At 29.5% G+C, this 15,048-nt stretch overlaps 1 protein-coding gene and 1 long non-coding RNA gene across 3 annotated transcripts in view; one reads left to right on the top strand and one right to left on the bottom strand.

Moving 5' to 3' along the window:
* Positions 1-15,048, bottom strand: part of LOC128667631 (uncharacterized) — a 176,292-nt gene that overhangs the window by 141,014 nt on the left and 20,230 nt on the right. The gene's annotated exons all lie outside the window — the stretch shown is intronic.
* Positions 1-15,048, top strand: part of LOC103568162 (neuroligin-4, X-linked) — a 132,435-nt gene that overhangs the window by 101,058 nt on the left and 16,329 nt on the right. For both annotated transcript variants that reach the window (XM_053738550.1, XM_014440884.2), the window contains one exon: positions 12,788-12,912. In XM_053738550.1, the coding sequence (XP_053594525.1) occupies positions 12,788-12,912 (125 nt within the window). The remainder of the gene's footprint in view (positions 1-12,787; positions 12,913-15,048) is intronic.

Raw genomic sequence — 15,048 nt, 5'->3', positions numbered from 1 at the left:
AAAATGTGCAGAGACAGGAGGAAGAAGGAAAAAGAAACCCTATGTAAACCCTAATGCGGCACGTGGTGCTGCTGGAGGTTGTCGGTATTGATGACAGAGAATACAAGGTGAAAGGCTACGATCTCTCAAGAATATCATGGCAATGTTCAATGTGTAGCTCTCTTGGCAAAATACCCTTGGGATATCGCGGACAGCTGCTAGGGATTAGAGGAAAATTGAAGTGGCCGTCATCTCACGGGATCAGTCTCCAAGATCGCTCGTCGTCACGTACTGATCGCCGATAGTTTCATCCTCAAGACTTTCTATACATCTTTATATTCTTTACCTCTTTTTCGTTTTACTCACTTATTCTACTCGAGTGTAATCATTTTCTATGACAACCGATAATAATGTTTCCAGTGTCAAGACACTCTTGGAGACTTTTATTTAATTTTATTTATTCATTTTATAGATTTCAAACGCGTTTTCATTCAGACTCAAGTGTTTTAACTCTTGAAAATTAAAATATTTACAAAAAATAAATTTTCATAACCGAAGTAGTTTCTGAAAATTTATATATAAATTTTAATTTGATAGAGTATTAAAAAATGCTAATATATGAAAAACCAATTACTATAAAAATACATTTCCCTCGGGAAAAAAAAATTTTTTGTTAAAGAATTTTTATTTTGTTTCAAGTAAAAATAATATGATATGGAAATAAAATTAACTTTTTTTTATAAGACAGTTGTTATTTCCACAGGGAATATGAAAAATGGATTTTCACAATTTAAATTTATTGTTTATTGTGTTAATGTTATGCTCGCCATAATTAATAACAAAAAAGTAATTTGTAATAAAAGTTTTGAATGCTACTTGAAAAGAAAAAAAAATTATCTGTATCAGAAATTTTTTATCAAACAACGCTGTCGTCGTAACAAAAAATATCATAACGGATACCTATTGATACCGCAAATCGTCGAATGTTAGGAATACATACAAAGTAGACGGTGTATTCTACGTGATATGAGAAACGTATGACAACAGAAGTTTGACTAGACACGAGGAAAATAAAAAAATAAATAATAATAAAAAAGGGAGAAGAAAAAAGATGGCTTACACGTAGCAACGACAAAGTTGCCGTCTCTTTGTCGGTACTAATGAGAATATTTGTAGAATAAAATGAATTTTAGTTACTGTTTGCAATGGTTGTAACTCGAATATTCTCTCTGTGAGAATATGGATAAAAAGCGTCGTTATTAAAATACGCGAGTACACTAGACAAAAAAATAATAATAGCAATAAAAAAGTAATAATAATAACAACAACAACAACAATAATAATAATAATGATAATAATAACAATAATCGTGAAAAAATGAGATTCAATACCACTGTAATTCATTGTACATTTTTTTTTAAATTTTCAAAGCGCTCTATTCACCATGTAAATGAATCCAATAAGTGCAAAATAATTACATTGAAAAAAAATATGTCTCCACTGTACGTTTTATCTCGTTCATATTTTTTAATTCACGTTAATGTAATATAATAAAAAATTTTAAACAAAAAAACCGATCTCTAAAAAATTGTTTTTTTTCTTTTTTATTTTTTTTCATTTCATTCAGTTTAATAAATGAAATGAAATTTTGCGTGGTAAACATTAAAAATCAGTTTTTCACCGAGTCTCATCTTTCTCTCGTTCATACTCTACACAAATGTATATATATATATATATATATATATATATATATATATATATATATATATATATATATATATATATATATATATATATATATATATATATATATATATATATTTATTATATATATCCTTTCAATTGCAATCGAATATATATGTCTGTCGGTAAACGAAAAATATCGGAAAAAAGTGACGTCATTTAACGATATTGACATTTAACGTGTTCCGTCATGAAATCAATCAAATCCACATTTGTCCAGTGACTCTTTTGATAATTTTTTAAAATTCAACGGAAACGTCTGTCAAGTTTTTTTTACTTTTCTATCTCATACTCGATTTTTAATATCCCTATCTCTTTACTCTCGTCATTTAATATTGACATTACCCCTATCTACTTTTAAAATTTTAATATTTACTATTCAAAATTAATAACTTGTCTATCCAATTTTATCTGAATCAACAAACTTTTTTATTTATTCACATAGAAAATTTTATTACTTGTTAAAAAAGGGTATTGAAAATAAATGAAATATTTAATACACTTTTACTTTGTTGACGAAAAAAGCACAGCAAAATCAATTTAAATTTTAATATTTTTCAAATAAAAAAAAAAAAAGTACGAAATAAATTTTCATCAACAAAAAGAAATATACCGCAATAGAGTAAATAATTTACTTTAGTACAACTGTTCCGTCTCTTTTTAATTCTTTTCAAGCGCAATTTCAATTTTTAATCAGACTAACACACGTACATATAATAATTATAATAACAATCATACATCTAACGGATTTTTTGTTTGACAATTTAAAGCACATTACCTCACGATTCATTGTAATGTAAATTCCAAGGGAAAAGGAATTATCACAGTGGGCTGTGGGAATTATGGGTCAGCTATCCAGCACGTCTCGTTGAACGTTACCGCACACTTGACCGCGTCTCTTCTTGTTTTCTCCACGGTCTCTTTCCATTTACTCCAACTACAATTTTCCTCAACCTCCATCATACTACCTAACCCATACTACACCCTTGTCAACGAATTAAATCGTCTGTATACTCATCTACATACTCCACATAATACCATATACTCTACAGACCGTCTATACACTAGTGATATTAGCACTCGTCTAAAGTGAGATAAAATTAAACAACTCTCATCACCACACAATATTCTGCGTACAATATTATGATGGCTGGGTCTTAATAATTTTCAGTTAGATGTAATTACCATTTTAACATATGGAATGCGATAATAAAGTAGCTGATATAATTAAACCGGCTTAAATAATTCAATGCATACATGGAGTTTTCAATTTAATTTGTTACTTAAACTTTAACAGTCCACGATTTATCTCCACTTCAAATTATCCTCGAGTTATCATACATATAAATATATCTACATATATTTATATTTGATAAATACCTATGTAAATATATAATATATCTAAATTTAACAAAAATACTTTTAGCTTAAAGTACAGTCTAACTGGCTGACAGAAGTGCTAGTGTAAAGTTTTAACTGTAAATCGCGAGTAACACTATTATACTATATATATATGTATGTATATATGTATATGTATGTGCATGTATGTACTAACTTTTCGTAAATTTCTATGTGGCTAATGTATACATACATATGTTGTGGATTCAACGGAGTTAAGAAAACCCGTTACATGCTTATTTATTGCCACCACAACTAACAGTTTCATATACGAGAGTTCTAGTAGACTTGTAACAAAAAAATAAAATAGACTAAAAAAATAAACAAAATAGAGAGTTAACAGTGAAAAAAAAAATATATATGTATATAGAAAAGACTATGGTACTATGGGGAGAAACTACGGAACGAAGAATCAGTGACGTGTGACCGTGGTAACTCCATCGTTCGTTGTTTCTGTATGAACTTTTGTCTGTATTTTTATTTACTTTTTTCTTCTCTTTTACACTATTTTTTTTACTACTGCTACTGTTACTGTCTATGCTCATCCGTTGACAACAAATAAAATTCAGCTGAATTAAAATAAGTAAATTTACAATGGGTTACTGTCTTTATTACGAAAAATAAGAAATATATTTTACTTTATAAAGTTATAACAAGTGAAAATTCGATTTAACTTTGAAATAGTATTTAAATTTAAAAACTTTAAATTCGATCACTGAAATTTCGAAAATTATTTATTTTAACTGAATTATAACTTAACATTTAATAATTTTCATTTTCAAGCAAATGTTTTAATATCATAAGCTAGCTTTTATTCAATATTATCAACTCTTGTGTAAATAAATTCATACTGTATGGAAAATAATTTGTTTAAATTATGACACAAAATTTAATTTTGATCTGATTAAAAACTCAAATTTATATAACAAATAATCCAAAAAATAAAATGGTTTAATTAAATAAATATTTTTTTCACTGATAAATCAGAATCGAAATTTATATTTTTGATTTTTTTTTTCTGTGACAAGAAAAGAATCCAACTTGTTCTTGTTAACATTCCAATTAAGAAAGATAATTAAATAATAATTTAATAATATGCTGCGTTATTTATTTAGTAAACTAACAATTGGATAAATCTAATAGCCTGTAATTTAATGCCAAAAAGGGAAGAGAACACTTGAGTCATGCGATAATTAAAGTTCCAGCTGAGACTAGAATAGAGTAAATCAACATAACCGCGGTGAACTTGCTCGCTTGCCAGGCGATGGTTGTTTCACGGTGATCGGCTCGAAAACAAACAAAGTGAGACAGATAGTTAATGAGAGAATGGAATAGTAAGGACGTCCAGAGCAACCAGGGAGTGAGATGAGAGCAACAGAGAAATATCGAGGATAATCCTGTGGAGTTAACGTCAGTCAACGTGAATTACGCAACCGGAAACGGGAGGAAAGGGGTTAGAGTATCGCCCGTATTTATTCAAAATTATGGCCGATGCCTCGGCATCAGATAATAAATACAAATGGTACTTTATCCACTTTGATGTTTGATCCTATTTGTGTTACCCACCAGCTTTCATCTATCAAACCAGGCGCGAGCTTATAATAAAAAAAAAATTAAATATAAAAAAAAATAACTAATAATTTAGATTGATTTAATTTTGTTCCATATTAAAGGTATTATGCGTCATTATGTGTGATACTACCCACTGAGTCAATAAATTCATATCATCATTAAACATACATTTATTTTGCTTTGAAAATAAAACATCAAAGTGACTCATAAATTTTTTTTAAAATTATAATTTAGTATCAGTAGGAGTTTTCTCATTTATAATTAAAACAAATAAAAAAGTATTGAATTGTTTTTGTCATGATAAAACATAATTTGATATTCAGCAAATAGTAGCTTACATTACATTTTCCATATAATTGAAGAATGTCAGTTCAAAGGGAGATATTTTCAGATTCAATACTATTTTTCAAATAACTTTGTTTTAATAATCTATATTGGCTTAGTTGAAGAGACACTCGATTACTTATCAAATTCAATGTGTTGTTTGTTAAAAAATAAATGGGATTAGAAAATGATACAAACTTAAGTCTAGTATAATTAGCACGTATGTCTGTATTATACGATGCTTGTTTTAGGATTACGATAATAAGTACAATGGGAACGAAGAGGCGATATATATATATATATATATATATACATATTTTGTAGAATATATATATTGCCGAGGGCCCACTACACACCCGTGTTTGCAATTGCCGGTTTCGCGGTTATTGGAGGCGAGTTGTATGTTTAACATAGACGAGTAAACGTCTATACATACACACGTTAACCCGCCACCAGTAACACTAGTGTTGCCTTAGCCGATCGAACGATTATGCTAAATTATTGTTTACAATTGCAATATCGTATTTGCCGAGTAGCTAAACACGTTAATGTAAAATCAGTTCAATATCTTAGTTGACTTGTTGCCCTCGGTATATTTGGATAAACCCTCACAGTAGCTTTAAATTAAATTATATATTGATTAAAACGAAAAAAAATAATTAACAGAGAGATAAGCAGTGAGATTAAAAAAATTCTTAAGCCCGCTGGGAAATCATTGAATTTTATTTTGATTACTATTTGAGATTTTTAAGCACTTTATTTTAATTTACTTTATTATTATTATTATTATTTTTTTTTTTTTTTTAAATTGCTGATCCACCGAATGAATATCACCAACAGCAGAAGCCACCAGCACTGGATCGATCCTATCGCCAACGAGTCTACTCTCTTCTCCACCAGCACTACCTTTCGCTCCCTCTACATCACGATTCACCCCTTAATAGAATAATCACGTTCTATCGCCTCACCGAGATTGGCGTACTTAATTTGCTTCCTAGAATTACCTGAGATCGATTGCACAGCTACACCATCTCTCTTGTACCCAGTAAACCTTTCTCGCGCTCAAGCTTCACCATTTACTACATGTCTGTATTTCTCACTGAACCATTCACGCATACCTACAAGCCATATCTTAAGCCACTGAGTTACCTGTTGCAAGTGTCAAGATCCATGTATATCTTCTTAGATTGCAACCATGAGACTCTTGTAGGTCATAAGCCTCTATGAGAATTAGCTAGTTATGTTTCCAACTCATCATGAACGTATAACTCAATTTATGTGATACTAATTGGTTCGCTTTCACTCTATAAACCAGGGGAATAAAAATGCTAATTTTAAAAAAATAATTTTTTTATTTTCATGATCCGTTGAGTTCACAAATTAAATTTTCTGGCTTTTAATCATCAGAAATAAATTATTTAAATGCTGAAAAAAAATTTTCTATTAAAATTTATAAAAAATTAATCTCTATTTAATTTTTTTTTAAATTTAAATAATAATTGAAAAATTTTTTAAACTGTTCCACTAATAAAAAAAAAAAAAAATAATAATAATAATAACAATAATAATAAAAGCCACAACTGAACGGTCGATATAATTCTCCAATCAGAAAACTATTATAACTGAAGTTATTGAGTTTGAGTTACACGTATCCCCTGAGATATATACATTTATCCTGTTGCTTTCTCATAGATAAAGCAATTCGATCTTCGAACTCCCTTGTCTTTCTCAAATTGTCTATCTCATTTTCTCGTCAGCACCCAATGGAAGCCTCAATTATCTCGTTATTTCGATCACGTAGTATCTGTTAACACGAGAGACACAATCTTGTCCATCGTTGCAGTAGCAGCATCAGCCATGCCCAAGGTTTCAGAGAATTGCAACAGTATTGCCTGATACCTAAATACCCTCAAATTATCCCATTACGTATAAAATCCTACTACATAAATGCTTTTAAACTTTCCGTCTGTCGGCGAGATTCGAATCGTCATTCGCTATTAGTCAGTTATCTATCTCTTATACGGCATATATGTATACACCACACTAGAGAGGACAGTAACGAGAAAATAGAGGTAGTTTAAACACACACACATTCATTGATTTTCTCTCTCCTTCCTTTTCTCAACTCATTCCCCATTATTGCCTCACCCTTTTACAACCCTACCTCAACAAAATTTACCTTTAAATCTATCTATCTGTACACACGTATATATATTTAGATACATATATATATATATATATATATACGCGAGCCAACTATGTCCGGGGGTTACCAGAGCTACTGCTAAATTTGCTGCTCGCGTAGCTTAATTACGGGACAAATCGTTAATGAAAAGCGCTTTAACAATTACTTGACGATACAGCACAACCGACAGATGAGCGAGCGAATCCAATACTATGGAATCACTCAATGAAATAACATTCGGTTTAATTTAGTTCATTACATCTCTTTAAACAATTAAACATTACTCCGATGTCAAACAAAGTGTAACAAACACCCGCAGACACCATCAACAGAAAACTATTTAACATTTATTATTGTTTTAATTATTAAAATAATTTTATTTAATTAAGGTAAATTTAAAAGCCTGTCAATTCTCGGCAAACGAAATTATGTTCAACCCCGAGGGTAATAATTATTAAAATTATAAATTTATTGTAAAAATTGACAGGTGATTTTAAATTTAAAAGCTATAAGAGTACAAAGCTAATTTGAGCTGACTAATATCCAGAATGGATTTATACAACTTTTAGCAAACATATATATTGGATTTATCGACTTTCCAAGTTGTTATTAATACATTAATTATTTTCAGACACTAATGGCTAGTTTCAAAACCACACACATATACTCTCTATCACAGCTATATTAATTGTAGTTTGCATATTATTTGCATTAATCCATTTAGTATTTATATATTAATAATAATTATCATCACTTTGGTCATTGCTATATTGTTAACAGATTTATCACTTTACTATTATTATTAATTTTTTTTATCGTTGTGAAACATTACTTGACGGCTTATATCAAAGGGAATAAATCAATGTTAGTAAATCCTTTATAATTTGTTTGGATGTTTAACAACGTGTAGTTAGCTATAGTATAAACAATGAATTGACATCATTTTTCATATGATATTAATGTTATATTAACCAGCACATCAAATAATGCATTCCATATTATTATATGAAAGAGAATATATTACTGAACTAAGTGGTAAGATAACATAATAGATATAATTTATTGAGGATACGAAAAAACATTTCGAAATTATTTTTATGACGACAGATAGAGTATCATCAATTTAACGATACAGATGAATTTAAATTCCAATTCTAAATACTCGTACGAAAAGTTATCTCTGTAAATTCTCACTCGAGGCTATCGGGGATGAAACGATTGGAGCGTGGAATGGAATTTCGGAAATGGGAGAACAAACGGATGTTCGCCTAAAGGCGCTGAATGAACGCCCGAACGCCTATCAGTGAAAATTCTTACGTTGTCAGGCGTTAAGACGATATTAGAAGTACGTGCCATGGAAGCCTATCTCTTGAATTTACAGTGTACCCGTGTCGTTACAACTGATCTTATTCCATTCACTAACTATGCATATACATATATATATTATATACAAGCTATCGATTATTATCTATATCTGTATCTCATAAAATCGTTGAGAAAGGGCACAATTGGGTTATCCGTGACTCAAGATGTCACCCACGAAATTTGATTATGCTTTCAGCGTTACTCACTCTAACGGATCAATATCTCTTACACTAAACTAATTGCAATTCAGTTTACTCTAATGTTCCAAACAATAACTTCAACACATCACTAATTAAGTTTAAAAAAAAAAATTCATTAGAACAAGTAGGAAATAAAAAGTTATTAAATAATTTAATAAATTTTTTATTAAATGGAAAATAATTATGATAGTATAAGAAAAAAAAAAATAGACGTAGAGTAATGAGGGAATTCAAAAAATTTATATTATTTTAGTTTAATAATTCCAATTAAATTAAAAACGAGATGAAGATTTACGTTAAATAAAGCAGCGTGAATTAAGCGCCGGGTGTGGATGAAAGGAAACGGACGATTGAACACCATTCATTCAATTTATGTCTATATATATTGAAGAAATTTTATTCCTTTATTTTTTTTTTTTTTTATTCTGTTAATTTCGATTTGTTTTTAGACTCTGCAAATAATTTCGTTAATTAATTGACAGTTAACGTCGATGAATTTTTCATTTAGTTAAAAAAATTAAGTAGATTGACCATCACTATTAAAATCGTGACTATTAGTCCATACCATAAGAATCAGTGTAGAATTAAAAAATGTAAAATAAAATTGAAGTTGATGCTGAATGAATGCATCAGTTATATGTAATGGAAACAGCGTACAGAAAAAAATTTTAGTATTAAAAAAAAAAGCGGTAAAATATTAGTGAGGTATTGTAATAAATATATTTTAGAAACGCACAATTAAATATTAACGTTATCATTTCTAATGACAGGTCATTTATTTATGTCCCACTCGAGTAGAATTTCAACTAATAGCTAGACAGACAGACATAGAAAATTCGAGGCGGTCTGCCAATTTGCTTCCAATTCCATTCCATTTCGTAGAGAGAATAACAACGGTGGATGGTATATAGTGAATCGGAGACGTAGAGATTCGTTTCGAGGCCAAATCTGCTGTTCTTACTAACGAGCAGAGACGCCAGTGGCGTCTGCCTGTGACATTCTCATCGTTCGAAGGATTGTTTAGTACTCGAGTGTCAGTTAAAATGCGATTTACTCAAGACCCATTTTCCAATTATCAATTATCTTTGACAACTATTTTAAATTATTATTTTTTCTACATTCTAGTTCACTCCAACAGTCTTTTTATACCAACATCTTCTAATTAAGCGAGTCCACTCACTACACATGACCCAATTCAAGTTAAATTCGAAAAATTAATTTAGTTTTAAAAAATAAGTTTATCATTGTATTTTATCAAAATGATTGAATCAATGCCTTCATTATATTTTAATATAACAGCTTGTTTAAGCTGATAACATTGTATTTGTTTTTATAATATTCAAGCTCATTATAAAAAAATATCTTTCAGCATTTATTTATTTTTCCGATATTTTTATCGCTTTGACTGGATATTATTCGTTTCAAAATCTACCTATTATACTCAATCAATAAGACATTTAATATATATATATATGTAACCGTTTATTTTGAATTTTTTAGTTTTGTTAAAAGGCGTTAATGTTTATGCATTTTTCTTTTATTTTTAATTCGCGTTTTAAATAAGTTTGAGTTTTTTTTTATGTCTTCAAAAAAGTGTATTGAATATTAAGGCAAAAATGAGTAATGATTAGAAACATAGTGGACATTTAATAATGAGTTTTATATATATATATATACTTTTATCAAACAATGGACTTAATTTTTTATTATCATTAAAAAATGTTGGGCAATATTGCAATTTTCCGTAAGACCGTAAGATTAATTAAATTTTGTAAACTGAATGATAATTTTTAAAATATCAACCGAGAGTAAAACTCATTATTAAATGTCCACTATGTTTCTAATTATTATTCATTTTTGCCTTAATATTCAATACACTTTTTTGAAGACATAAAAAAAAACTTAAACTTATTTAAAACGCGAATTAAAAATAAAAGAAAAATGCATAAACATTAACCGGCTTTTAACAAAACTAAAAAATTCAAAATAAACGGTTACAAAAAAAAGAATAAAAAAAAACTTTTCAACAGCTTTTAACTCACAGCTATATAAGCCGTGAGCTACTCATGGATTATGCCTCAAACAAAACCTAGAAGTAAAGTGGCGACGTTAAAAGAAAAAAAAATTAATAAGTAAAAAACTCTATTATTCCGTACGTGTTCAAGAGTGTTGAGCAAAGCCCAGAGCATCTGGTCGTTACCAATTTGAAAAGCAACTCGATAATGCCACTGTGAGCGGCTTGAAGCTCCATTTTGCAGCTAATCCTCTGGACGCGTCTACTAAAAGTTTCATCGTAAAAGCTGTGTCGCTATAGATCTACATACTATCTAATATAACGTAGATACGTGGTTTGAGAAAAATAAGGGTTTGATAGCTTTGCTATCAAACACCGATTTCTTTTTGGTGATCAAATGACTAAGTACACATATTCAGCTAAACTCAAATAGCCGTAGTCTATGTTAAGTATTTAATCATCCAGGTAAACGTACGATATTTACATAAATCCTCTTATATCGCACGTTAAAATTTTAATAAAATTAACTGGTGTGTCCAATTAAATCCGTCTGATATTGATTGAAATATTTAAAAACCAACTGACCAATTAAATTCATATTTGTTAAACAATTTTATAAAACAGTAATTACCATTTCACTTTGATCCTGTTCGTGAGTTTAAATTAACGTTCTGGTCATCTCGTCAACTAGACAAGCTGTCCAAAGGATTATTGACGGTCATGCGCATCATGTGTGCACAACCGCATAATTACTCTCCAACCCTCAGTACGAGATAACGGCAATCGAATCAGGCAAATCTGACGTCAGACACGTCGAGATACCAGCGTGCTACCAGTTGGATTACCACACACGTTAAAGACGATATATATGTTTTTATACTATTTTACTATGTTCAAAATTTAAACTATTAATTTTCGATATTTTATGGATTTTTAAATTCCATTTACGGATAAGTAAATGAACGTCAATTTTCATCATATTGTTAAATTTAATTTAGTTTATATTATTTTTTAAATAAAAACAATTTATATTTTGCTCGATGTTCATTCATCGCAAGTAAAAATAATAAATTCAAAAATTAATAATACACTTTACATTTATATTATTGTTTCTATTGAACAATAAAATATAAAACATTCCATAAAATTCATAGCAAACAAATTTTTTCACAAACTCAACTTTTAACGAGTTAAAAAAAAATATTTGTTAGTTTAATAGGTTTAAAAAAATATGATGAAAAAATGACAGAGTGTTAACAAACCTACTTTTTGTTTAAATGGAATATATTAAATGTTTTTCTATTTACGTTCATTTTATTTATCTTTTAGCATCCGATAAAATCAAATGATAAAAACAAATATTAATAGACTTGCTAATAAAAACAATGAAAATAGAGTGACTGGTATTTGATCAGGCTATTATATACTGATGAAAATAAAAATTCTTGTGACAATTATTTAGACGTAAATTATGAAACATTAAATTTTGTCAAAAATATAAAAAAAATTTTTGCGATTGACTATTTGTCTTATTCGAGTAAAAATTAATCGAAAAACTGTTTCAAGTTACATCATTTGAATTAAAACTTAAAATGGCATTGTATCAGTGCGAATTATCAAATTATCTAAAGTAGTTGATTATGAAGTTTCTTATAAAATATTAATCCCACAAATTAACTTGCATAAGCAAGAGGTTTGTTGGACATATACTCAAAGGATTTCAAGAGTGTCCTGTGGCCAAGGTAAACACAACCACGAATCGTACCTTACTTCCTGCATCCGACATGAGAGCTAACGTGGTTCTCTAAAGTAACCGGAAGTGCTCGGTATACTAGTGAATGGACTGAGACATCAGCTCACAAACTAGCCATTAACATCAGGTTCACTCCCAAAATATATACATAGACTGCTAACGAATAGTTTCCTTTACTATTAAAGAGCTTTCCTAATTGAACAATCGCAATTAAACATAACAACTGATGAAACAATTTGTATTGTTTGTTACAGAAATCCGAACGCCTATGACCATCATAGAAATGATGCACAAATGATTATCACCAAAGACAAGAATAAATTTCGTTCAATAAACTGGGAACAGTATGACCCGGTCCATCAAAAATATTTAGAAATCAGTGAGTATGAAAGAAAAAATTTTTTTTTATTACCTAATAACCATATTTTCACTTTCTTTAAACCCACGAGCCATATATATTCTTAAAGTTAACAAGCTACGTTTTCCCAAATAAACCACTCATATTTTTCTATAGACCGTTAGGTATATTTTTGTATAACCCATTAGCCATTTCAATAAATAAAAAAAATAAATAAATAAAAAGTTTCATCGTAGACATATAGATGTATATTTATGTATATATAAGTATATGGATTTACGATTGATTAACTTTTCAAATAAAATGTTAAGTCTGTGAATTTTCAAAAGCTGATTTCTCGGTTGAAAGCTTCCAAGGGCCATCACGCGTATCACGATTTTGCGTTTCACTGAACGAGATGCTTTTATACTTGTGCTTTTTTAGACGAGGAGAAGGATAAAAATAAAGACTAAAAGAAAGATAGATAGTAAAGAAAAAAAAAATTCAAGAGGACATCAGTGGGCAAAGTCAATATGAAACCCCGAGCACTCGAGCGTACAAACCGAATCCACGTCATAGACATTTTCAGCCCAACTAAGATAAAATATGTCTGAGCTCTTGAGCCTTCCAAATAAAAAAAAACCCGTATATATATAAATAATAAATGAACTACATATAAGTGTCTATAAATCTATCTTTCAATGATGTATTTCTATCAAGGAATTAGAACCGACGAGGCGCGAAAGTAAAAGGACACACAAACGAACGTCTTAAACTTAAATTTCTTTTTCTTTCTTCAAAGAAATGACATTTCTCGTTATTTTATACTACCAATATATTATATACTCAATCCTCTGTATACTACTCTAGCTTATATGTCTGTGAATTCACTATATATTTACGCTTCAAGTAATATTTCAAAGGCTCCAGTATCGTCTACAAATAAGAAATGTATCCGTGTATCGACTAAAATTGTTATTAAATATTTTACATCTCAAGTGAAGAATTATTATTATATTTTTAACAACCATGCCAATTATACATAGCGTAAAAAGTTAAGCTGACGTAATCAAAAACTAAATAAATATAAATATATAATAAGTCGAAAAAAATAAAGATTTGTTTTTTATAGTTGACTCTTTTATTTCACACGCGTAAACCAAGACAAAAAATACGGTCTGAAAGTGATAGGGGTCAGAATTAATTATCTCTTCTTAATCTATTTCATACACAAGCCAACTAAATTAATTACCCAAGACTACAGTTACACACTTGCTTTTTTTACTATACTTTACTTCAATTTACTTTTTATTTTATTAAACTAATTTATCTACTTTATCAGTTGCAATTTATTGTAATTAATAAATAGAAAATTAATAATACTCGATGCTAAAAAATTTATACGAAAAATTAAAAATGTATAGGTCGTTGAAAAACATGAAATACAATTAAACGATAAAAAAAATGCAGATGAAACTTGTGTAGCTCGAAGGGATCTGCTGGGTATTGTCGAGAAGATTTAACCTCGACAATACGTTGATTTTTCGTTTACTTTTTCACCTGGAAAACCACTCGAACAGCCACTACCAACACTACTCCCACCAGTATCGAGTTTAACAGCGACACAACTATCAAGAGATAAAAACGAGGGATGCATCGATTAAGTTTCAGTATTGCCAAGTTAATGGCACTAGAACGTCACCGGAGGGCCAGAGACCAAAACAACAAATTGCTATCATAACTAACCCTCCACCCTTTATATCCCAGTAAACCCCCGAAGCACTCGACTATATTCCAAAGCGATCTCTACCTCCAAGTTACCTGCATCCACCTATATATACTTCGTTATATTCTACATATATAATAGCTCACCTATGTATCGCTGCAGCAATATAGTGTGTGTAGCGTTTCTCAACACTATCATTTTTGATTGTATGTACAGCAGTACGTGTTTCTGTATACATATTCGTGTCAATGTATTTTTATTTTTCTCATGCAACTGACTGGTTAGAATTCAACCAGTTGCATGACTTGTATTTTCAACTGCATCACTTTATGTATGTATATATATATATATATATATAAAAAACGAATAGATGTGCATGAGTCAATCTATCGGAAACTGCTGGCTCGTCGATGACGTTTTGAAAAAGCTAAACTAACGTACCAAAATATTTG

This window comes from Microplitis demolitor, chromosome 4 (assembly GCF_026212275.2).
Source record: "Microplitis demolitor isolate Queensland-Clemson2020A chromosome 4, iyMicDemo2.1a, whole genome shotgun sequence".
In the NCBI taxonomy this organism is placed as follows: Eukaryota; Metazoa; Arthropoda; class Insecta; order Hymenoptera; family Braconidae; genus Microplitis; species Microplitis demolitor.
Note: the sequence above shows the minus strand (reverse complement) of the source record. Positions and strands in the feature narration are given on the sequence as shown.